Source organism: Lacerta agilis, chromosome 13, assembly GCF_009819535.1.
Source record: "Lacerta agilis isolate rLacAgi1 chromosome 13, rLacAgi1.pri, whole genome shotgun sequence".
NCBI lineage: Eukaryota > Metazoa > Chordata > Lepidosauria > Squamata > Lacertidae > Lacerta > Lacerta agilis.
This window is the reverse complement of record NC_046324.1, coordinates 28,599,683-28,624,849: the sequence shown is the minus strand read 5'-3', so window position 1 is coordinate 28,624,849 and position 25,167 is coordinate 28,599,683. Positions and strand designations below refer to the sequence as shown.

At 47.2% G+C, this 25,167-nt stretch overlaps 2 protein-coding genes across 7 annotated transcripts in view; one reads left to right on the top strand and one right to left on the bottom strand.

The window, feature by feature from the left end:
* Positions 1–2,335: 2,335 nt before the first annotated feature.
* LOC117056609 (testis-expressed protein 47-like) lies at positions 2,336–9,497 on the top strand. Of its 2 annotated transcripts, none has more exons than XM_033167126.1 (7): positions 2,336–2,483; positions 2,947–3,016; positions 4,010–4,113; positions 5,472–5,536; positions 6,266–6,407; positions 7,549–7,708; positions 9,329–9,497. In XM_033167126.1, the coding sequence occupies exons 1-7, from the start codon at positions 2,346–2,348 to the stop codon at positions 9,364–9,366; spliced, it is 717 nt and encodes a 238-aa protein (XP_033023017.1). In that variant the 5' UTR covers positions 2,336–2,345; the 3' UTR covers positions 9,367–9,497. The 2 variants fall into 2 exon arrangements, with proteins under 2 accessions (XP_033023017.1, XP_033023015.1); XM_033167124.1 differs by having other exon boundaries at positions 2,340–2,483; positions 6,212–6,407.
* Positions 9,498–10,325: 828 nt separating this feature from the next.
* Positions 10,326–25,167, bottom strand: part of ARHGAP17 (Rho GTPase activating protein 17) — a 56,878-nt gene continuing 42,036 nt past the window's right edge. The window contains exons 12-21 of one of the 5 annotated variants that reach the window (XM_033167110.1): positions 24,926–25,007; positions 24,564–24,644; positions 23,511–23,624; positions 22,635–22,726; positions 22,194–22,347; positions 18,797–19,039; positions 17,054–17,214; positions 15,008–15,616; positions 13,452–13,494; positions 10,798–10,932 (exon numbers count right to left, since the gene is read on the bottom strand). In XM_033167110.1, coding sequence (XP_033023001.1) covers positions 13,487–13,494; positions 15,008–15,616; positions 17,054–17,214; positions 18,797–19,039; positions 22,194–22,347; positions 22,635–22,726; positions 23,511–23,624; positions 24,564–24,644; positions 24,926–25,007 — 1,544 coding nt within the window. In that variant the 3' untranslated portion in view covers positions 10,798–10,932; positions 13,452–13,486. Of the gene's footprint in view, positions 10,933–13,451; positions 13,495–15,007; positions 15,617–17,053; positions 17,215–18,796; positions 19,040–22,193; positions 22,348–22,634; positions 22,727–23,510; positions 23,625–24,563; positions 24,645–24,925; positions 25,008–25,167 lie in introns of all 5 variants that reach the window. The other 4 variants (XM_033167109.1, XM_033167108.1, XM_033167111.1 and 1 more) reach the window with 4 other exon arrangements.

The window sequence follows — 25,167 nt, the reverse complement described above, 5'->3', positions numbered from 1 at the left end:
CTGATGAAAAATAGCATCCTCTTGAAAAAGAAGTGAACATGCATTGCAGGGGGTTGGACTAGAGGACCCTTGGGTGCCCCTTCCAACTCTACAGTTCTGCGATTCCATGAAAGGTACTTTAGCAGGGTGCTAAACTTCAGTGTAACAATGAAGGAAAAGGTAGCAAAATGAACTTTTCTAGAGTGCATAACCTCCCAGAAACATCCGTGGACATAGCTAGGAAGGAGAAACTGTTGCTTGTTGGAATGGCCAACGTATTTGTGAGATTTGTGAGATTTTCAATGGGAGAGTGTTTTGACGGTGTCCCTTTTACTGTACAAAATAATGCAGAGAGTATTTTTATGGAGTATTTTATGAACTGCGTCATGTTTTTCATGGACTTGTAAAAACAAAAACAAATCAATGTGTGTGTTTTTATTTATTATTCTGAATGGAGTCAGGCATCTGTGCAAGGATGCCTCGATATGTCTGAGCTGGCTTCAGTTTTCCTCATCATGCAATAACCAGTCTAACCCAGTGGCCTCTTCATAACAGCTCCAGGTTGATGTGGGAAAGTTGCATGTGTTGCCCAGGGAAATGTGTGCAGATCCTATCCTTCTCTTGGGAGAACACAGGAAAGTTAAATGCGATGCTGATAATATTTGAAGCTCGACTGTGTGATTCTAGCGTAGTGCAGCCCAAATTGTCTTTCCTCAGAAAATGAGTGTCTTTATAACAGCTGTCTTAACTGCACAGAAGAAATTCAGCACTGAAAACAGACTAAGCTCAACCTTGGTTGGCAATAAATGTCTTTAGATAATCTGGTTTAGATATACTTGCTTCTTTCTGAGTTTTGGGAAGGCTGCTCTCCAAGAAGTAGTCTTGCTATTTATTTATTTCTAAAGGAAAAAAACACCCCAAGATACATTCTCATACCACAAACAAAGACTAGATTTGCCTCTAGACAGCCTGTTTAATCCAGTGTTTTTCAACCTTTTTTGGGCAAAGGCACACTTGTTTCATGAAAAAAATCACGAGGCACACCACCATTAGAAAATGTTAAAAAAATTAACTCTGTGCCTATATTGACTATATATAAAGTAATTTTTCAATTTTTCCCACGGCACACCAGGCAACATCTCACGGCACACTAGTGTGCCGCGGAACAGTGGTTGAAAAACACTGGTTTAATCAGCATTCAACCTGATTTGTTTGCAGAGAGATTAGACTGTCCAGTGGGAGTCTCCATCCTGATTTGTTTCTGGGGAGATTAGGTGTCAGTTTTGTCAAGAAAGTGTTTTAATAAATAAAAATAAAATTATCCCACACTTTCCAGTGCACTTTTCCATCTCTTTTCTGTCTGATCTTGTGAATCGAAGCATCTCTGGCTGGTTGTTTCTATGGCAACACACCTGTACTTTGCCAAACGCTTAGTCATGTAAAAATAAGCTTTAAGTTACCGGTATGTTAAAGGGTCTTTAACTCAACAAAAGAGATTGGTTTGACCACTCCAGAATAAGAACATAAGACGAGCCTGCTGGCCCATCGAGTCCAGCATTTGGGTCTCACAGTGGCCAACCAGATGCCCCAGTGCAAAATCCACAAGCAGGACTCCAGCACAAGAGCCCTCTCATCTCCTGTGATTTCTGGCAACTGGCATTCAAAAGCATTGCTGCCTCCAACTGTAGAGGCAGAGCCAAGCCATCGTGGCCAGTACTGTTGATGCTGTTGTTCCACAATAATGAACCGCAGGGGAAATGTTGATTAGTTCAGATATCAAGGTTCATTATTATTCCACAAAATGTACCGGTATACCTCTTTAAAAGTTACTGTAAATCTCATGACCTAGTTTTGCAGATGTGAGGAAGTACAGCAGGTGTTTTTAATTGAGCTGTAAATGTAGTATATAAGGAGTGTTGTGTACTCCTCTCTGTACCCTGGTGGGTGGGTCACAGTTTGTGGGATTTTGTAATCTTAGTATAACTTCTATTATTATAATTTCTTTTTTCTATAATTAAAAACCAAGCAAAAGACCTGTTTTTGCGTCCTCTTAATTATTTTAAATACGTGTAGTTTCCTCAACATATCTTCTGCGCAGCAGTTGCTCCTCTGAATTTTCATAACAAAAACGAGTATCTCAAATTGTAAAACAGAAAACTTAATAAAAATTATATACAAAATAAAAATAAAAATAAAACTGCAGGCTTTATTTTTATTTTTATTTTGTATAGCAGATGGATTGACCCCCTCAATCCTATACATTTGCTTATTTTCTTTTGGGTAGAGCAGGTTCAAAGCATAGATGCGTACATCCTCAGAACAAAGGCTGGCAATAGAGCTGGCTTCCTAGGGGAGGCCATTCCCTCATGCGTCAGTTACCTCAGACTGTTCTCTTGAGTTCCGGAACTGCCATCTTGGGCAAAATGGCCAACATACTGGCCAACATAGTGGCGAGGAGCACCCTCCTCAGTGCTCTGGAGGAGAAGAGGCGCCAGCAGATGAAGGTATGAGAGGAAATTTGGGTGGCGGTGGAAGGTTCTCCTCAACACAAGGCCACGCTTCCACCTCAACGTTTCTGCACAGGGTCTCCTCAACGCTCCTCCATTCTTGCTACTCTCCCACAACTCCAGACCAGCTCCTCATCCCTTTCCATATCATGGCTTCTCAAGTTGCCCCACTCTGCCCTCTACACATGTAGTGTAGGCTTCACCATGCCATTCTGAACCTCTTCATAGTCCCAAAGGGTAGCCATGTCTCCTAGTGCGGCAATCACTAAGCCTGAGTTTTATTGGCTTCTTTGAATAAAGTATGGACTTCACTGACACAGGGTATTTTATTTACTGACCTACTTCTGGCTCCGGCTCTCAACAGCGTAAGATTCAATCGCCATTCCTGTAAAATGGGCCCAAGACACAGGCAAAGAGCTACTAACAGAACCTTTCATGTTCTCCTTCCCTCCGACCCCAGAAATTCCTGCTCCACCGGCTGTTCTTTGTTGCGCTGTTGCGAGAAAATGCAGAGGCCGCAGACGTCACAGGTAGGGGAGCTACCCTCTCATGCTGACTTTCGGGAGGCAAGGCATTGCCCGTGAGCCTCTTCCAGTGTTGGAAAAACAGCCTCAGGGATGAACTGGGCTGCAGAACTTCCACAGGGCTTTTCTGTGGTAGGAGTGGGGAATCATTTTCCGTCTGAGGGCTGCATTCCCTAATGGCAACCTTTCGAAGGCCACATACCAGGGCCAGAGGCAGAGGTGGGTGGGGCAGCCCTCTTGGTAGTTCCTCTGCCCTCAGAGGCTCAGGGGGGGTTGAGGCCAGGGACAGGGCCTTCTCTTAGGTGGCCTCTGAGCTGTGGAGCTCCCTCGCCACAGTGGTGTGTCTGGCTCCTTATCTGGAGGATGCTGAAGATGCATCCTCTTTACCCCGGCCTTTTGACACTTGAGGTGTATATTTTTAGGACCCACCTTATTTATATGATTGTAAGTGGGTGAAAACTCTTTTTGATGTTGTGTTTTAATGTTGCAGTCTACCCTGGGACCTTAGGGTGAACGGCAGGTAAATGACAACAACAACAACAACAACTAATAATAATAATAATAATAATAATAATAATAATATGGTAATAAACATTACCTTTGTACAGCAGGCCAGTCTCTATACACAGTCTCACATGCACCCAGTGTTTTTTCCTGGCAGTACTCAAGGTTATCCAGTACCAGCATCTCTCTCTCTCTCTCATTCGTAAGAGGCATTATGGAAGTTCAAAGACACTTTCCAGCCAGGCAAAAATACTCATGGAGGGTGAGAGGCAGGCCCAGGGAGTAGGTAGCTGGAGAAAGGATATGATGTGGGAAGAATAGTGAGGGCCAGATACAAAATTCTAGAGGGCCACATCTAGTCCATTCATGCACAGTCTTTGAAGGGGTGTGGCTCCATGGATGTGGCCATGACCTGTTTGGGTCCATTCCACTTGGGCAATGATTTTTCCAGCGGATCTCTCAGTTGGTCTCTTTTCACTCCCTCCTCTTCCTAAGCATACCATGAGCAACTTTTCCAGAGGATTTCCAAGATCCACCTAGGGGAGTCCCCCTCAGGCATCCTCCTCATCTACTCTCACTGTCTTCTGCACATTCTGGAGGTGAGTCAGATCTACCAGGTTCAAGACAAGAGATTGCTCTTTCTATAATAGTGCAGGTTAATCACATATCCTAGAGAAATCCCACATGCAACTGAATATCTGCACATATTTCCTTGTAATGAGGACTTGCTTTGAGGGCAGCTGGGTCCTGCAAAAGGCTGCTTTGTGTTTTTGGAAGCAAACTCTGGAAATGCACTTCCAGGTGGCCAGTTTATTGATTGTTCTGTCTGATTGGTTTCCACCAAGTTTGTGGGCTGTTTTGGACAACATTGGCTGCTTATTGTGCATTTATTCTGATTTGTGAGGAAGTTAGATGTAGTTGCATCAAGTAATTATAATCCCAAACTTCCCAGTGCCTTTCAATTTCCTGACTGAAAACTCTGCAGTCTTTGGGAAAAGTGGCTTTATTTTGCAAGTGCCTGACCAACTTCCAACTGTGCAAGCTGAGTTTGTCGATAGGCAGTTGAATCCCACCTGAAAATAGGGAGTCTGGAAATCCCCGGAGCTGAGTATTTGATTTAAAAACATCCATCAAACCCAAAATTTAGAAACATAGTCAGAACTCATTTTGCCTCTCATGCTACTCCATTCCTGTCCTCAGCAACAGACGATGTCAGACCCCAGTGTGACTTGAACATTTATGCCTCCCTCACTCCCTGCTCCCTCTGAAAATTCAGATTCTCTCATATGAAACTGCCCAGTCTCTGAGATCTTCAGGGAAGGTCCTTCTCTCTGTCCTGCCATGCTCACAGACATGCTTAGTGGGGATGCAGGAGAGGGCCTTTGTGGTGGCTGCTCCCAGACTTTGGAACTCCCTTCCTAGAGAAGCCAGACTGGCTCCCTCCTTGCTGTTCTTCCACTGGCAGGTGAAAACCTTTCTATTCCAACAATCCTTGCAGGGGTGTCCAAACTTTTTTCAAAGAGGGCCAGATTTGATGAAGTGAACATGCGTGAGGGCCGGCCAAACGAATGACCAAAGTTGTTGAGCTTTTTTTTAAGATTGAAGATGTCGAGCTTTTTTACGATTTTACCCCAGGAAATAAATTAGGCCCCCCAAAACGGACTTTGGACATGCCTGCGGACTTACTGTTTTAAAGGAAAGAGCTGGTGATGTAATGTTTTTACTGTTGTTGTTATTCACATTTTTAATAGATTTGGTTTCAATTGTATTACTGTTCAATTAATTACTTTTTAATGATGGTCTTTTCTATGCATTTAGCTTTTCTATTTTATCTGTGTTTTGCATTTTTATCTGCAAATTGTCTTGAGTCCTGGTCTGGGGAAAAGGAAGTAGTAGTAGTAGTAGTAGTAATAATAATAATAATAATAATAATAATAATAATAATAATAATTTGTAGGCATCCAGTGGCACAATCTACCATATCCTGATGGACTTGGCAGCTGTTGAAAATCAAGACTCAAAGTAAGTGATTGGAAACTTGTTCAGGGGAGACTGATGGGGGCTGGCATCAGGGTGAATGGAGCACAGTCCCACCAACCTCACTCTTCCTTCATAGAAGCATAGAATTGTAGAGTTGGAGAAGGGACCCAAGGGTCATCTAGTCCAACCCCCTGCAGTACAGCCCCCACTCACCTGCCATTCTCTTACTTACAGTCTCAGAGGACGGCCCTGCCCATCAACTGCCTCCTAGTGCGCAGGAAGAAAACTGCTTGCAAAGATGTCTATACAGTCATACCTCGTGTTGCGTATGCTTCATGTTGTGTACGTTCAGGATACGCACTCCCGCACCCCGGAAGTGTTTTCCGGAGTGCATGGGAGTGCACGCAATCGCCGGATGCGCAGAACGCTTCTGCGCACTTCGCGTGACTTCCAGTTTTTCGGGTTTTGTTTTTTTACGTGTGTTCGAGTTACACACACCCACGTTACGCACGGCAACCCAGAACGGATCGCGTGCGTAACCCGGGATTCCACTGTATTTTTCAAAGCTGCATGCAAAAATGTGCTTACTAGGAGAAATCCACACCAAACCCTGGGAAACATGGGGAACTGAATTTAAGATTGGAAGAATGAGAAAGGGAGAGAAACGAAAAGCTGACGGATCTGTCCATCCATCACTACCCCCACCCCTACCCAAAGTGCTTTAATACAGGACGTTAAGATATTAGCGATGTCTCACAACATCCCAACCAGACTCTTCAACCAGTGGTACGCCACAGCAGTGGAAGTCCCAGTAACTCTCGAAGACGTTACACAGACCCAGACGACAGAGGAAGTGATCACAGAGTGCCTTACCCTCAACCTGAAACTGGGAGTTTATCTTGCGACTCTCAAGGTAAAGACATATTTACGTAAGAAGAGCTGGCTGGATCAGGCCAATGGTCCGTCTAGTCTAGCATCCTGTTCTTGCAGTGGCTGACCATTTCCTTGTGGGAAGCCAGCAAGCAGGACCCAGGCACAAACCTCTCCTGTGGTTTCGAGCAACTGATTTTCAGAAACATTACTCTGCATCTAACGATGCAGGGAGAGCACAGCTATTGTGGCTAGTAGCCATTGATGGTTCTTTCCCCCATGCATGTGTACAATCATCTTTTAAAACTATCCAAGTGTGTGGCCATCTCTGTCTCATGTGGCACTGAGCCCCCTGTGTGTAGAAGAAATTAATTTTATCTGTCCCGAGCCTTCAAACGTTCAGCTTCGCTGGATGTCTATGAGTTCTAGGTAAGGTGGGTGTGTTGAACCTCATCATATTATCTTCATCTCGTTGGCCCCGATTGCCCCAAAGCTATCAGAGTTGATTCCCCACACACCCTATACTTGCATGCCAGGAAAGTAAAGCTATTCATTCCAACTGGTGCCTTTCTTAGCGTTTGAGTGGGGAGCACATGTGGCACTTGTGGGTTTTCATTTGGGGCTTCTTGCTGTGAGAACAGGATGCTGACCCAGCAGCCAGGCTCTTCTGTTCTAAGGATCATAGAATTGGAAGGGACTGCGAAGGTCATCTAGCCCAACTCCCTGCAATACAGGAATCTTTTGACCAACGTGCGGTTCAAACCCACAACCCTAAGATTAAGAGTCTCAGACATCTGTTTTGGAAGGCATTTGGGAGGGGGGGGGGAGTTTCAGCCAGATCTGCTGCAGTTAGCTTGCTTTTATTTCCTTTCCTTGATCTGTTATGGTATTTTTAACGTATACTTTTTACTATGCACATAACAATATGTATCAAAAGAAAAATAACTAAGAAAGAAAAAGCTGAGACTTATCTCTTGCTTTAGATCCCACTGTTTTTAAGTTCTTGCTTTCTCGTTAGGTTGCTTATGTTACGCGATTAAAAACGAACGAACCCTTAATAAGCTGACTTGGGAACATTTGTTAATGAAGAAAAGGTGAGCCAAGTATGTCCAGTTGCAGAAGGAAAACTAATCAGTGCAATGCTCTTGACTGGAAATTGTGCTTCCTCCCCGTGCACATCAAAGGTGGGCAACAAAGGCCTCAGCGATTGTCTCCACACGGTCGTGCCGGAACTCCTGATGCCAGCAGAAACCATCCAGTATTTGTGCAAGGCTAAGGAGTGCCTCAGTCCAGAGGAGTTTCTGAAGATATACAACAATCCTTTGCAGCCTAAAATGGATTCAGGTATGCTGCCTTCCAGCACCATCTCTGAGCATCATGGGTGGGCGGGGGTACAAAATGAAAATCCTGGAGGGAAGGAGCAACCGTGTTTGCATATTGAGTATGTCAAAACTGCTTTACAATCAAGTAAGTGAAGTCTATAGGTCAGGGGTAGGGAACTTCTATTTAATGATTTGATTTGATTTTGATCCTACGAGGGGACAATGACAACGACCTTGATTGATCGATTGTATTTATATCCCCCAAGGAGTTCAACAACCCTGAGGTAGGTTAGGCCGAGAGGCAGCGACTGGCCCAAAGTCACCCAGTGAGCTTCATGGCTGAGTGGGGATTCGAACCCTGGTCTCCCAAGTCCTAGTCCAACACTCTAACCGCTAGACCACACTGCCCTTTTCAGGTCAAAGGCTGCATGTCAGTGTTGGATGGGGGCAGAAGCAAAGGTGGATGAGACTCCGGGTTTTTTTTTTTTTTTTTTTAACAGCAAGCTACAGTTTAGCTATGCATGTATCATGCACCTGCCCACAGAGGGGCGCTTCTGGCTCGTCAAAGGAAGTTGAAGTGCAACTCTGCAGGGATGCCCGATTTACTATTACAGTCATACCGTGGGTTGCGCTCGCTGCGGGTTGCACGTTTTCGGGTTACGGACGTGCCCAACCCGGAAGTACTGGAACGGATTACTTCTGGCTTTCGGCGCTTATGCAAAGCACTAAATTGCGCTTTGTGCAATCGCAGAAGCGCCGAATTGTGCCACATGCGTGCACAGTCGCGGTGCTGCGAGTTACAGACGCTGCAGGTTGCAAATGCGCCTCCTGCACGGATCACATTCGCAACCCGAGCGTCCACCGTATCTTAAGTTCACACCTGCTTGTTGTCCTGTCATGGATTCCATGGTAGCAGACTGGTGGTTCCGAGAGGCCCCCTTCTAGGCAGTGACCAGACCTAAACCTGCTTAACCTCAGCAAAGGGGTGGGTCTCCTGTGCCTGGAGACCCTGGAACCACCAAACTAGTGGGACCTGCCTTTGAGAGGAAGATATGCTCACCCACCCTGCATCTGAGAACAGCAATGGCTACTTGCCATGACGGCTACTTTATTCCAGTGCCGGATTAAATCCTGTGGAGGCCCCATGGCAGTAGAAATTTTGCCCCCCCCCAATGGGATAACACTGAACTAAGAAAACTTGATTGTAATTTTCTTTCAAGATCAAATAAATATTTATTATTTTGATTCATTGTCGCAGGGTGTCCTAAGAGGCATGGGGTCCACAGGCCAGTGCCAACTCTGCCTATTCGGTAATCCGGCACTGCTTTCTGCCTGCACTGTTGGAGGAATTATGCCTCTGAATGCCAGTTGTTGGGAACTACAAGTAGGAAGAGGGTTCCTGAATTTAGGTCCTGCTTGCAGGTTTCCCACAGGCATCTGGTGCTTTGAAAACAGGGTGCTGGGCTAAATACGCGCCACTGGCCTGATCAAGCTGCCAGGTTCCTCTTCTGTTCTTATATTTATACTATTACTGTCCGAGGGCAGGAAAGCATCAGCTCCCGAGAGGGTCTGGTGTATGGGGATTTGCAAGGGGCTGTTAATTATCTGACACTGCCTATAATTTCCTCCTTCTTCCTTGCAGAATATGTGTGGCCTACTCCTACTCATATGATTTCATGAAACCTTCCAAACTGCCAGCGTTTTCATGGGTAGCAATTCAAGGTGCTGTTAACTTGCAGAATTGGCTAGGAATGCCAACGTCCATTAAACTTCCTTCCAGCACACAGGGGAAAGGGTCAAGGCAGCAATAAACGTGTCTACAGTTTTGGTGTCCATTTAAACATAGGGACTGTAAAGGAAATTCAACAAGGTGCGTGTTTTCTGAGTAGCTGCACTCACTAAATTAGAGACTGCACTCAATTCTGCTCTCCTATCACTAAGAGACTTACAAAAAGCAACACCACATCTTTGCCTACTGCTTCACTTTCCACGAATTAGTATTTTTATGTACACGTGCATGCACACATGCTACTGTGGAACTAATTAGCCAGTGTAGAGGTGGAATAAATCCTATTTGGCTCACACTGTTCCCCCACCCCTGAATGTGCTATTCGAAGGGAGTGATGCCCCTCCCAGCGTGGGCAGCTGTTCTGATGGTGTACCATTTTAGTTAGAAGACATTTTCCTTACAGCAGCATAAGAGAGAATAATTTTACCAAGCAGACGACTCCAAAGCGTTGTTTCCAAAAAAGAAAAGAAAACCACTTTCCAATTCCAACTCATTTATAACAACTGAAAGTAAATACACAAAGTTTTCCGAAGTTTTCAGCTTGACAGCAGCTGCTTTTATGGGTGTTACAGAAACCAAAGCAGGGGTGGTTAATACAAATAACTATGAAAACCAAGGGGGGGGGGAGTAAATAACAATAACAACACCGGACGAGAGAGAGAGAGAGAGAGAGAGAGAGAGAGAGAGAGAGAGAGAGAAGCACTGAAATGGTTAGAGAGACAGTACATTTCCTTCTACAGTATAACAGTCCATCAAGGCACAAGGATTTTCTCCACTGCCAGGGCAAAAGGGACTGAGAACCAGCAGTCTCCTCCTGCCAGCACACGTGGAGGTTGTGGGGATTTATTTGTGTTTTTTTGGTTCATATTTTAACAAAGTCTGCAGCATGTCAGAGACGGAAAGTCTCTTGTGAGCCATCTCCTTGGTAAGAGCAAAAAAAGAAAAAAAAAGAATTAAGAGGAAGAGTTCAACAGAGGCCTTTAAAAGGTTGTTTCCATTATACATGCATTGCTTTGGATTCTCTTGGAATTGTTCAGCCGTCTCTGTTAACAGCAGCAATTAAGCTTCTGATATACTTTTCGGGGGCAGCCAGACAATCATCATCCCAGCCACAGCTTAGGCACCTTGGTCAAGACACAGGTCATTAAACTTCTTTGGATAGCGGGGTAGGTGTTTCTTTTCTGGAGACGCAAAGGGGAAGGTTGGGTCCCCACCCCATCTTTCGATTTCCATAAGCTCCTCACTGTAGAGCCTTGACTGGTGAGGTTCCCGCTGGGGCAGGAGCAGCTGGGGCCCTGGAGTGGTTTCTTTCGTTTATAAAGCGGTGCTTTCGGTATTGTGATTGATGTCGAGCACAAGGTGGTTGTGGGAGCTCTGGTTTGGCAAAGCTGACGACTCCGTTGGAAGTTCCACGGCAGGGAGGCCTCGTGGTGGCTCTTGAATACTGGAATTAGAGTCTGCATGGAGAAGACATGGGGGGGAAAGACACACACACAACACCAATGATGAAAGGGCACAGACTTGTGAACAGAGACGACAGAAAGTAAGACTAACGTTCCCCAGCCTGGTGCCTTCTGGATGCTTCGGACTGCAACTCCCATCAGCTCCAGCACAGTCGTTTTGGATTACTATTCCCATCACCCCAAGCCACTCCCAAGGCCATGTTTTAGACTCTGACTCCCGTCAGCCTCAAGGGCTGATGGGAGTTGTAGTCCAAAACACCCAGAAGATACTAGGTTGGGGAAGGCTGACCCAGAGAAGAGGTGTTTGGAAGCTTATGGACAGGGCTGTATATCTATAAAACTCCTCCACCCCAACACTGTGCCAAGAGAACACTGGATTCTATGACCCAAAGAAATTAGGCATTCCCCACCGTCCCAGGAAATTGCATTCATTTATTCTTCTAGTTATGGGGAAAAGCAAGGAGTTGGGTTGCTGGCCCCATGGGAACTTTGGATCCAACCCTTCCCTCATACTAATCCATATTCTTTTAAATGCATCTTGCAGCCATAAAGGCTTGGGTCTCATTCTTTGCAGAACAGACCTTAAAAGTGATGAGAGTTTGCCCTGCTTCCAGATCTTGAACTTTTACAGTGTTGTAAGTGTGGAAAAAAATATATACAACCTTATCCCTGGGTTTACCCAAAGGAAGCAAAGCTAATGAAAAGCAGTCTATTGAGAACTGCTGGCGGAACTGTGTGGAGGACATATATATAACGTAAAAAAAGTAAAGGTAAAGGACCCCTGGACGGTTAAGTCCAGTCAAAGGTGACTATGGGGTACAGCACTCATCTCGCTTTTCAGGCCAAGGGAGCCGGCGTTTGTCCACAGACAGCTTTCCGGGTCATGTGGCCAGCATGACTAAACTGCTTCTGGTACAACAGGACACCGTGACGGAAGCCAGAGCGCACGGGAACGCCGTTTACCTTCCCGCCGCAGCAGTACCTATTTATCTACTTGCAGTGGTGTGCTTTTGAACTGCTAGGTTGGCAGGAGCTGGGACAGAGCAACGGGAGCTCACCCTGTCGCGCGGATTCAAACTGCTGACCTTCTGATCAGCAAGCCCAAGAGGCTCAGTGGTTTAGACCACAGTGTAACTGCAGGACAGTCCAATTATATGGGGCCCATGGACTGCTAGCTGAGACACCATGAGGGACAGAGACACTGCTTCAGGAAGGAAATCTCATCTGAAGGAGCTACCCCGATCCCCAAAGCAGGGATGATTTCCGTCTTCTGGACTTGCTCAAATACAAGGGAAAGCTTGCAGAATTACAGAGTGAGTCTGCTAGAACCTGGAAGTGGAGAAGGGTTGGAACAAACATTTTGCTCAGGATTTGCCATACCTTGCAACTCAGCACCCTCCCCCCAAAAAAACAACAACAAAGAAGCAGCAAACACACCATGAAATCCTGTGTGGCACAAAGAAGCAGCCTGATGCCAACAGACACTCCCCCCCCCCACCCCACATTGAAAAGCGAGCACACCTGACATCTCGCACATGGAAACAGTGCTTGTTTTCAAGTATGTGCAGGCCCCTGGGACTTGGGTGGCAAGTGTCACTTCTTCCTTTCAAATGCAAAGCCCTGCCTGAAGGTGACAGAGCAGAGCCCTTGCAGATTTCAGATGCTTCCGTGGGTGGTGCAGAATGCAATGCATTCGGCTGTGTCAGGGAAGGCTGAAACCCAGTTCTCCTCCTGCCCTAATACAATGCCCCCCCCATACTGCTTAACAACTGCCTTACAAGGATGGCTTGGAACAGAACAGGGCCACCTTTCTCAGCTCCACCCAACTGCAGCAACTTCCATGCAAGGAGCAGAGTGGCAGAGTCGCAACTTGCCCCAAGGCTGGGCTCAGCTGCTCAACAACTTCCCATTTATATGTGAGCTTTCAATCTGTACAAGCGGCCCCTTTCCCCCATCCTATTTCTCTCTCCCCACCCCATGTTCCTGGGCCTTTAGCAATGAAAGGGAAGGGAATGACGTTTAATTAATACCAGTTATGGCTCAGCAATTAATGGTGAAGCTGCTAATATCTTCAGTGTTGTATTTGCGGAGCCTCTCAGGCTTAGTCTCGGTTTCAAGTGGGAAAAAAACACCACCAAGTCCCACCCCCACATTGAGAAACAGAGAAAGGGGAGGGGAGGGCTGGCTTGTAGGTTCTGGTGTTGCCATCTATGATGCTCTCGAGATTTTTGAAGAGTAGAAATTCATTCCGTATTCCAAGTACGGATGGAGCAGACAGAAAAGAAGCTAAATAACGGACAGGGCAGGATCCTGGGATACATCCGGTGAATGTGTTAAAAAGGAGGGGGGGGGGCAAAACAAAGGACCACAAGGATAGCATCACTTCTTTGACATGCAGGGTTAGTCCTCAGTGCAAGCAAGCTGTGTTAACAGTGACCCGTTAGTAAAGGGACGAAGCTGCGTCCATGATTATGCATTCATAACAATTCTGGCCAATCGAAAGGCCTCCTTACCATTTCCAATCTCAGTTCCTACTGAACAATGCAGGTCAAACATCTAGATTGTTTAATAAAATTCTCAATTAGAATTATTATTACTGGCAAGTTGGCGTTACAAACCTAGAGGGGATTCAATGGGTTATTTGCGCAGCTAAAAAATAGAGCTTCTGATTATTCCCAGCGCCCTTTAAGCTCCAGCACAGAAAAGTGGTCAACATGTTAGAGGGTCTGCTAAAATAAAAATAAAAAAGGATGGGGCATGCGCTATTTCAGCCTGCGACAAAAGGGAAAAGGGGAGCCTTTGTTTTTATCGTCACAATGCTGTATTGAGAATAAGCATAATTAAGAAGCACCCAACCCAGATTAAAAGTTGGCAGGGACGTTGGTCAGCTTTGTGGGCACTGATGTGATGCAGCCTGGGCTTCCCAAGTGGGTAACACATTATTTTGCAGAGGAAATGCTTCGTTAGGTGTCAAGCAGTTTGACATGCTGGGATGAGCGACTCCATGTCACAGTGGCCCAACTGGTCTCAAGAAGAAGTTGGGCGTTTCATGTCGGCAGTCACACTCTTCTGGCAGAGATACAGCAGGCACCCTCCCTTTTGACTTTCCAGTATCTCTTGAAGACCTTTTCATGCTGACGGGCTTTTGCAGCTGATGCATTCTTATTTTTGAGTTGCCAGCCACCTCAAAGATTACAGGTATTTTTCATTTTTTGAAACGATGTTCTCTGCTTTAACATTGTAAACCACTCTGGTATTTTATGACATCGTGACACAGAAATATTTTGATAAATAAAAGCAAAAAAACCTGCCTTTGCCTATTTGTGAGCCCATCACTGGCTATACGGCTACAAAATGTCACAGAGCTTCCCAAACATTCCAATAAGCTAGATCAATTAGAGGCATGTTGCTTGTCAATGTTGGTGGGGTGAAATGGAATCATTTTGGGTGGTGCAGCTGTCCTGATGGGGAGGCATGGAGGAGGGGAAGAACGGTATGCTAAAACTACACGCACATGCACACACAAATGTGACTACAATCCTTCTTGAGTTTGAAATCTGATTTATGCAGAAGTCTGAAATATGGTCGACAGTGCAAAAACAAAAACACCTATATTTACTTCTGTCTATCCAACCATTAAGCATTTTTCTCTTCACATCTCAAGCATCTCTCTCTCTCTAGAAACTTGCACATAAAAACTTGTGATTCCAAGGAATGTTTGGTAGCTGTAGCCGTAAAACTGCTCTGATTTAAAGGCATTTCAGGATTAGCTGATACAAGCCCCAAATGAGTTTTGTCTGTCTTCTTTTTCACTCCACGTGGGCCTCTTTGATTGATTGACTGCAATTATCCCCACCCAGATGAAACCACGTCTACTGCTGGTTTGGAGCCATTTTTCTACTTATGGGGAAACTCCTTCTCCCTGCCTTCTTTCCATTTCTGTCCCAGTGGTGGAGACGAGAGCGTTTCTCTCCCCCTCCTCCAGCCACATCCAACCAACCACCTCCAGGCACATATTTTTTAATCACAAGGTTCACAGAGATAGAGCTGACAGAGAAGCAGTCCTTACCGGTCACGATGCGGGATGCCGTTGAAGGGGGACCAGGAAGAGGACCGTCTCCGGCCAGGTGAGGAGCAGGAGGATGCGGTGGAGGGGGGACGGTGGGCCGGTTCCTCGGCTTGGGCACGGGCCTCGGCCTGGGCAACGTGCCCATCTGAGGAGGTGGCGACTGAGCATCCTGGGCGAGGGGCTGAGGAGCCGGGGAGGCGACTGCAGGGTTGTGCTTCTCCAGAGGTGGGGTGTCAGGGGGCGTGGGCGTGTGGGGAGGAGTGGGCGAGGGCTGATCAAGGCTGGGCTCAGACCCAGGCGGGGAAGAGCTGGGAGTGTTGGCTTTTGGCTGGAGAGGAGGAGTGGCCGCTGTTTGCATGGGTGGCTGGGGTGGCGGGTGGCTGGGGGCCTGGATGGGGGAGAGGCTGCTGGAGTACCGTCGGGGGGCAGAGCCCTGGGATGGGACAGGGCTGGGCTGGGGGGCTCCCTGGCTGGGGGGAGAAGGGCTTCTAGTGGGGGGCTTTGGGGAAACGGAGGGCGGTTGAGGGGCGGAGGGGGCACTTTGGTTCCCTGGCTGCCCGGGAGGTGGGTTGGCTGGCTTTGGAGGGGCTGGGGCAGGCTTCTTCACGGCTGCAAGGAAGGCCAGAAAGAAAAGTCAGGGGTTAAAATGCCTCTCAGAAGCAATCTCTTCACCACCTCACATCAACATGGAGCTTCTTGTCTTTAACATTTAAAAGCTCCTCTCTTCTTTTCTGCCCTGAGAGGTATCAAGCCCCTGGAAACACCTGGCAGAACCTGAAGCCTCCTAGAACTCAAGAGGAACTGTTTGGAAGTTGCATTTGACCAATCAAAATGTAAAGTAGGAGGAAGTTGCATGATGGCCCCCTTCCCTGCCATTAACCATCCAGACTGGACTACTGCAATGCACTCTAGACGGAGCTGCCCTTGGAAGACAACTTGAAAACTTCCAACTGGTCCAAAATTCAGAAGTCTGATTACTCTCTGGGGTTGCCTACAAAAGTCACATAACCCCTCTTCAAAAGTAGTTGCATTTGCTGTCAGTTCCCAACTCAAAGTGCTTACATTAGTGTAAAAAGCCGCAAACTACTTAGGCTTCAAGTATCTGAAAGACTGCCTCCTTCCCTACAGGCCTTCCCAGGTGCTAACATCAGCAGAAGAGACCTCTTGGTAGTTGCACCTTCATCAGAAGCTCATGGCCTGGGAGACAGCCTTCTCTGTGGTGGCCCCTAAGTTGTGGGACTCCCTCCAGAGGGGAGCCTGGCTTCCTCACTATACAGCTTTCAGCAATCACTTTACCCTGGCCTTTTTGGAGGAGATGTGCTTCTTCAGGGCCCTGAATGTAGTATGTTTTAACTGTTTTTTAATACTGAATTGTAAATGGTTGTAACTTGCCCTGGGACCTGCTGGTGAAGGGCAGGTAATAAATTTAATCCTCCTCCATCACCTCCCCTCTCCCTCTTCAGTCAACCTCTTCGTGACCCTGCCCACCATTCCTCGCCCTCCATCCTCTCCTAGTGCAAAAGAAATGCTAACTAAAGCTAAAACACTCAAGCACAGAAAACAAGCAAATAAATAAGGCTAACAGAGCATCATCTTCCGTGTTTGGTGGGTGGTGCAAAATGACAATAGTAGCCAGCCACTGCCGTGTCAGACACACTCTGTGCTTTTCTCTCTCAGGGGGTAGCACTCAAGGGTATGCAGTACCGACACCTCTTTTTGATGTTGTTATTTTTGTTGTTAAAAGGTGTGACACTTACTGTAACAACTTCATGGTGAGTACCGACACCTATTTTTCTAGAAAAAACAGCACTGGGCACATGCCATTGCCTCTTAATGCACCCCTGGCCCAAAACAAGAGAGTCAGTGTTGGAATAACTCCCTCTATCCTGCCCCTTCCCACCCACAAGTGATGCTACTGTCATGAACAAGAAACAGATGCCCAAGGAAGAGCCCGCAGGAGTCCCAACTTTAAGCTTAGTATGTTGAGACGGCTGTCAACCTATTCCTGGAAAGCAGGCATGTTCATTAGACTTCTGAAGGACTAACCTCGCCTGACGGCATGTGGACTTGGCCCCGCAGAGACTTGCGACTGCCCCACGGAGAGCTGGCTGGTGCCAGCGCTGGGCTGTGGGTAGGCCTGAGCAGCGCTTCCGTGCCCCCCGTTCCTCGTGGGAGGAGGAGTTGTGGGGTCCTTTGGTTTTGAACTGCTGGGAAGGGAGAAAAGACTCTGATCAAAGGCTGCTCCTTCAGGGTCAGAGGCAGCATGTTTCTGGAAGACATGGGAGCGGGGCAGCACTCTTGAGCTTGGTGCTGCCAGAGCGTTTCCCACTATGGCATCTGGCTGGCCACTGTGAGAATAGGATGCTGGACTCGATGGGCTATGGGATCCAGCAGGCACTTCCTATGTTCTGTTATTGGGTGGCCTTAGTTGATTCTCTCTAAAGATCCCACTACCCAAGTGTGGTGAAGAGATCCAAGTAGCAGGCTGAGACCTGCCTTGGTGCATAAAATACTGTGCACCTGCTTAAGAGGGCTGGTTGGGGTTAGGACTATAAGTGTGGCAGCCTTCTCCAAGTCTGATTGTGTCCTCTGCTTGCACTGGACTACAATTTCCACCAGTCCTAGGGCACCAGGTTGGGGAAAGGCTACACCAGGCATAGGCAAACTTGGCCCTCCAGATGTTTTGGGACTACAACTCCCATCATCCCTGACCACTGGTCCTGTTAGCTCAGGATGATGGGAATTGTAGTCCCAAAACATTTGGAGGGCCAAGTTTGCCTATGCCTGGGCTACACTATCGGGTAGGTAAGAAAGTTAAACTGACTTCTGAGTTGCTGGTCTTAACCTACCCCCCCCCCCCAAAAAAAAACCCCACACGTGTACTTTCCAACACAGACATGCATGGCAGGGTTGTGTGGGTAAGGGACACACTGCTGTTAAGCACTGACAAGGGCAGGGTGATGTTATTCCAGGGATTTTATGCTTCACTCCAGGACTATTTGCACATCCAGGAACACACATGGACAAGCAACAGGGAGCATTAGAACAAACTCCTCTTGAAACAGTGTGTAGCTCATGTTGAGCTCCAGTTGACCACCCACGTCAAGTGGGAGAAGAAAGGGCTAAGGGGAAGAGAGGGAGTTGGGCTAGATGACCCTTGGGGTCCCTTCCAACTCTACCATTCTATGACTTCATGACTCAGGCTGAGGAGGTGGCCCATGGCACTGGCTACTTGGGCACCTACACAAAAGACCAGACCTGTGGAGGTTCTAGCTATGGGGCAGGAAGGAAGCTGTTTGGCTCTCAAGGCTGGGTGGGAAGGAGAGAGAGGGTGGCTGCTTTCCACAGCTGGGGCCATATGGGTGTGCAGCAGGAGTCAACCTGCACTCTCCAACCCCTGATCTGCCGAAGGAGGGGGGATTTCCCTGCTCCCAGGCAGGAGCCAAGCCAGGCAAACATCAACCCGTGAGAGTCCTGCCAAAGTGCAGGCTAGCCTTGCCAGTTAAATCCTTTGGAATGAGGCAAATTACGGGGCACACCTTGACCAAGAAGGAAGAACATGTGAATTGGTCCCTTGCCAGGAGCTTTTTTCAAATTCAAAAGGACTTTGCTACTGCCTTGATTAAATTGATCAGCCTTCTCCAACATGAGACCTTTTCAGTTGCTTTGAACTACTGCTCCCAGCATCCACTGGGGCTGATGGGAGTTATAGCCCAAAAAGGATTGGGGTACGCTGAAACAGATGGAAGTCTCTGCGAAAGTCTTTCGGTCTGAACTCTTTCATCTTACCTGCTGTCCTCAGCGCCTTGGCTTTGGGACTGCTCTGCTGGGCCGGGAAGGGGGGCGGACGCAGCACCCAAGGGGGCAGGCTCAGCCCCAGGGCCCTGTGGGTGCTGCTCCGCTGTGGCCTGTGCCAGCGGGCCAACCTCAGTGGGCGGAAGTGGTGGCTGGAAAGCTGGGGCTGTGTGCTTTCTACTTATAGTGCCACTTCTCCTGGGGTTCGCCTGGAAGTCCATAACCTTGACACCATAGCTACAGAGGAGATAGAGAGAGACGGAAAACACACCATGCGGACTAGTAGCTACACAGAAAAACACCCAGAAAACAAACAAGGGCAGTTCAGCTACCAGGGCTGGACAAGAGACTAGTCCCTGCCGCTCGGCATGCAAAGAAGCAGCAGGGAAAAGCTCTCAAAACCTGTCTGCAGGACATTGTTAGAGTTAAGAGGCATGCAACGCACCTTGGCACAATCAAACAGGTAGGAAGGGCACATGAGCAATGAGCAAACATCAAGGCAAGTGGTCATGTGGTCATGTCCACGGGGTAACTATTTGGGTCACAGGAACAGAGGAGCATTTATTCATGCCAGAAGAAGAAGTACCAAGAATGTATACTAGTGCCTCTTCTCACCAAAAGGATGCTAGCTGCAGTTTTGATTCAAAAGCCTGATGTGCTCAAGCTGCCGCCACCTTTGATTAAGCCAAGGACGCTGCATCTGTACCTCTATTCAGTATTAACTGCAGGGCTGGGTGTGTTCTGCAATACCAGGTCAATTCAGAGAAAGGACGGCACAGAATCCAGCTTCTCGATGAAACAGGAAGCCAGCAGAGCTAGGAACGAAGGTTTTGGAACAGGTGGGCAAACTGCATTATGAAGCCCCACTGGGGGGGGGGGGGGCTGGGACTATGATCCTCCATGGAAAGGAGGGTGTGCCTAGCAGATTTTTTTCCGCATGCCCACCAAATGCAGGAGGATGCCAAACAAGCCCAAATATGCCGATTCTGCTTCATCTGCAAAATCTAATCATACAGAATTTCCGCCCTGGCTTTAAAATGATTTTTGTTTTTTTAAGGACAGAACACACAACCCTGATTAATTTGCACTAAAAAAGCATGAAAAATGGGAGACTTTTACCATAACGTAGCAATGGATAGATGGTGAATGACCTCTAGTCTAGCCACACTGCAGTAAGCCAAAGCATAGCTCTTTTTAAAAAACAAAGCAAAACAAAACCCCTGCATTTTTAACTATGATGCTCTTCCATTCACAAGAGGAGGGAAGGCCTGTTAGGCTGGAATTTAGTGCCAACGTGAATTGAGAAGGCAGATGGGTAAGCAGAGCCTGCCTAGCTTCAGTTCAACTTAAGGCAGCAACGGATTCCCAGGACAGGGGTGGGGAACCTCAGGCCAAGGGCCAAAAGCAGCCCTGCAGGTTTCTCTCCTTGGCCCACAGACCTCTGCCCAGGCCACACCCCTCACTAGCCCTGCATCACATCCTCCCTGCATGTTTTTGCCTGGCTAGAATGTGTCTGTGAACTCTGCTAATTCATTTATTTACTGCATTTATATGCAGCTTAAGGTGGTGTACATGGTTCACCCCTCATGTAATCCTTGTAACAACCCTGTGAGGTAGGTTAGGCTGAGAGGCAGTCACTGGCCTAAAGGCACCTAGTGAGCTTTGTGGCCGAGTAGAGATCTGAACCCTGGTCTCCCAGATCCTAACCATGCCACGTGCATTTATCTGGATGGAGGGGTGTGTGAGAATGTGTGCAGAAACTTGCCTACTGTAGAAAATGAGAAATTGTTGTTAACTGCCCCGCCCACTTCCTCTTCTGGCCCCACCCACCACTGGCATGTGTTCTACACACACCCAAAAAAGAAGGGAATGTGGTCTTTGGGCTGAAAGATGGGTTCCCCACCCCTGCCAGACAGCTGTAGGGAAAGGGGATGAGACTGATGGGATGAAACGAAAGCTAGGATGGGGTTGTTCAGAGGGGAGAAGCGACAAAAGTGGGTTCTGGGAGTTCTAGCGCCGGGCAATGGATGCTGCTGCCCCACCAAATCAGAAGTCTCTGCCGTGAAGACTTGAAGCCTTCCTCATACCATGTTACTGTAGGCACTGCGCAATCTGAGAGGAGAGAAATCCCATCTACTGTTGCTCCAATGACTCAGAAGGTAGGCAACAGCGACAGCTTCCCCCACCAGCCTCCCATGGTTTGCATCATGCATGGAACACAGGGAGAAGGAAATGCTAGTATGTTACCTTTGGATCTTCCTCAGGCTGCAGCAACGAGGGGGAAAGGAACCACTAAGGGCTTGTTTGCAACAGCACCACATTTGTCCCCAACTGCACTATGGGGCTCCCAGGGGCCCTGTTAACACGACCAGCTGTCTCAGGAGAACAACGCCTTGACTCAGTTCAACTTTTGGGGTGGTATCAAAATGGCAGGATGCCCTTCAAAAGGGGGGAGACCCACTGAGAGACAATTAGCATCTGTGCTGCTACTGCTTTAAATGGAAGTTTGCACTGTGTACTTTTCCCAGGTGCAAACTGGTTATGTGAGGAGCAAAAAAGTGAGAGATTTTTGTCAACTTCCACTGGTTTTCAGAGATCAGCTAGCTATACACAATATAAACATGTTCTAGGGCAAAAAAAGGAGGGGCGAGATGAGAAATGCCAAAAGGGACCAAGAAGTTATGGGCTCTTTGGGGCTTCTTTTGCTGTGATTGCTGCATTGCAGGGTGTTGAACTAGATGACCCTTCCAACTCTACAATTCTATGATTCTGCAACTCTTGATTTGCCTCTATTTCCTACCCAGCTACTACTCTGCCTCAGGCAAGGGAAAGGGAAATTTCTAATGTATGGGGAAGAGAGGCAGGCTGGTTCAGGTGGATAAACCAGGTGAATGCGGGAAGAATCCGAGAACAGCGGGACCAGAAGTTCATCAAAGATTGGACTAAATTTGCGCATTATTTGAAAGGCAATTGCATGCAATTGAATACGTTGGTAAGTTTATAAATAAGAAGATCATTGTAGTATGACGTTTTAGTGAAAAAATTATGTATGACATTTGAAAGCAGTGATTGATGTGTGAAATATAGATATTAGTGATGAATGTTGTGATATCATAAGCAGGGTTTGAAGGAAGTCATGGCCCTAAAAAGTCAAAATGTTAAGATTTTGAAAAGATAAAGTGATGGACTTTATTATTGTATTGTTATAAACCTGATAAAAATGATATGTCAAAAAAACAAACAAACAAACAAAGACCAGGTGAATGACCCCAGAAACGACTTCAGGCAGAGGCCTAAGCTGACCTCTCCCCAACAGTGTTGAAGGAACAGGTTAAGCCCCTGGAGCCAGAAGGGGGTACGAAAGTCAGAGGGAGATGGGGGGCTGCCCTACCCTTCCTTCCTCAGCTGCTCCCCATCCATCACGGCCATGCTGATGGGCCTCTTCCGCTCCAAGGTCCCCGAGTCGTAGTCATTCCCTGTGTGCAGGTGATTCGAATTCACCGCAGGCAGTGCCACAAAGGCTCCTGACACGTTGAAATCCACCTCTGGAGTACAAAAGAAAGTTTATTCTTTATCTGCCCTGGCCCATCTTCCAAGCAGTTCAGAAATGCATCTTTTGCCATCTTTCCCCGGGACTTAATTTTAGTTCAAAGCAGACAAATATTATGTAAGCCTCAAAGAAACCCTATAGCTCATACATGCAAGTATTGAGATGAATTTATTCTGCACCTCTTGTCTCATTAAGAAAAGTTGAAAAGTATACAATAGCTCATCATTCAGCAACCAACTATTTAGAATAGAATCTTAACCTCAGAAAATGGAGAAAATTTACCTTCAGGAAAGAACCAGCTGGCGTGCTGGATAATCGGCTCCACAACTGCTACCACATGCACGGATGTTGCTGCTGCCATTTCTGCAAGGGAGCTGTTGAGGGACGCAGGAGCAAATCCACAGTGAGCAGCAAACTTGCCAGAGAAGACCACCTCCTTTGTGCTACCTCCAAGAAAATCTGCCCCTTATCATCATTTTCTTGCTGTAAGAAGCAACCCACCTCTTTCCCCCGCCAATACACATAATCAAATAAATGGAATAGAAATCAGTAGAAAGACTGGTGTGGATTTAACCTGCCAGGATTCATTAGCAGTGACCCCCCCCCAACTCTGCTTTGCATCCACAACTGCCTGCAGGTGCTCAAGAGCTGGGATCCCCCCTACCCAAATAGATCCCCCAGCTGGGCTAGGTGACCTAATTGTGGTCTGTGAGTGCAGGGACATAAGAGCCTGCTGGATGAGGTCAATGGCTCTACCTAGTCCAGCATTCTGTTCTCATGGTAGCCGGCTTGGGTATCTCAAGAAGGACCCAAGACAAGTGCACTCTCCTGTCCTGCAGTTTCCAGGAGCTGGTATTCAGAAGCTGCAGGCTGAACATATCCCTAGTGGCTAGTAGCCATAAATAGCCCTCTCCTCCATGAATATGCCTAATCCATTTTTAAAGCCATCTAGGCCAGTGGCCCTCACTGCCACCTGCGTGAGAGAGTTCCATAGTTTACATTGTGTGGAGGACTTTCTTTTATCTGATAAAAAACATGTAAACTATGCATAAAGTAATGGAAGTGTGCGGAATGGCCAACCTGCTTATGGTTTTGTGCTTAAAAACATAAAGCTGCACCAGGGTTTTATTTAATTTTTTAAGTCCCTTGATCACTTACCCTTCATTCTTGGCCCACAGCAGGTTTGGGCCCAGCACGATGGCAATGTTGCTGGGCGTCATCTTGTTAACATCGCTGTATTGAGCGAGCTTTGCAAGGAATTTGATTAAGTACCTGCCAGGAATGATTCAGGTTTTAAAAGAGCTGGATGCGAAACAAGGCTCAATACGCTGCAGGGACACCCCCACCCCGATTCTAATAAATTCTCAGCTCATTCTCTCTTCTGGGAGAAAGAAAGGGGTGGTTAAAAGTCCCCTGTAGCACCCTGAATCCTGACAACTACTTGGGCAGGAGCACCCAACAAACAGCCGTGTCAAACGAGTTCCGGTGCCCACCCACAGCATTTCAGTGCTGAGAACACAAACAGAAATCCACTCTGCTGCCTAACACGGGACATCATTCATTGGAAACCACTGCCTAGCTCTTACCTCTTCATTTCACTGGGCTCGAGCAACAGAATCTCATGCTAGGTTGTGTTTGTATCTCAGAGTTAAAGCACCTATTTTGCATGCAGAAGGTCACAGGTTCGTCTCCAAAGAGGGCCAAGACAAGATCCCTGCCTGAAACTCTGGAGAGCTGACAATACTGAGACAGGTGGACCAAGGGTCTAACTTGATATAAGGCAGCTTCTAAGCTTTCCTTCTATGCTCTTGTGTGCATCAAATCTGCCTGCATCCCACTCTGCTGTCCTTAACGGCTCCTAAAATATACGGCCTGGCAGCCGTTTCACCCTTGTGATTATAGGAATCGGTTAATACTTTATAACACCCTTTTCCTTATTAAAAACTCAAAAGCAGTACGCCTTGCAAAAGGAAGCATAGATAATGAAGGTCCAGCAAAGCAGTTGTCAGGGTTAAAACAAACCAATAACCACATTCTTCTTTCTAGCTGTCGCGTCGGTTTTCTTCAGCTTAATCACAAAAAGGTAGAAAAGGTAGATCTTGGGGAATGGGAGACTGGAATACTCTTAAGACAACCACTCTTTTGCCTGGTGGGAAACGGTGTGACACATGGTACAGGACCAAGCACACACCACACCTCCATGCTTCCTACCTGAAATTGGCCAGGTTGTGCTTTGGCAGTTTCTGACAAATCCTCCACAGGTCCTGAAGTTTCTTGTCCTGGTCTTGTATGCTGGGGAAGGAAATAAGTTCTCTTGAGTCAAGGGCTCTGCAAAAATGTGAGGTTTCAGTCAAAGCAAAAGGAAATGGCGAGAAACAAATGGAGGAATGGCTCAAAGCAGGCTTCAGAGAGAAGGCCATAATCTGAAAGGAGCTTTTAAGAGCAAAAGCAGCACAAAGGGAGCGTTGAGAGAAGATGCATGCTTCAGAAGGCTTTACGGGGCTCAGGAAGCCCATTTCTCCTCCTCGGCTTCCCACCCAAACCAGAAAAAGCCCATTTCATGCTCTCCTTACTTTGCAACTTGCGCCCACTCTTCGTACAGGGCGTAGGTCATTAACGGCTCTGGCAGCTCCCTCAGGTAAGACTTCAGGGCACCTGGAGCAACAACAAGGCAGGCATGAAGTGGCAGAACAGTGCGTCTGGGAAGACTTGACCTCCCACCCCAGCCTGCGTCAGAACTATTGTTGAAGGTGGCACACCCAACCAAGTCAAGGCACAATGGGGACCTTTTCCTATAGCAGCACCAAGCAAGCAC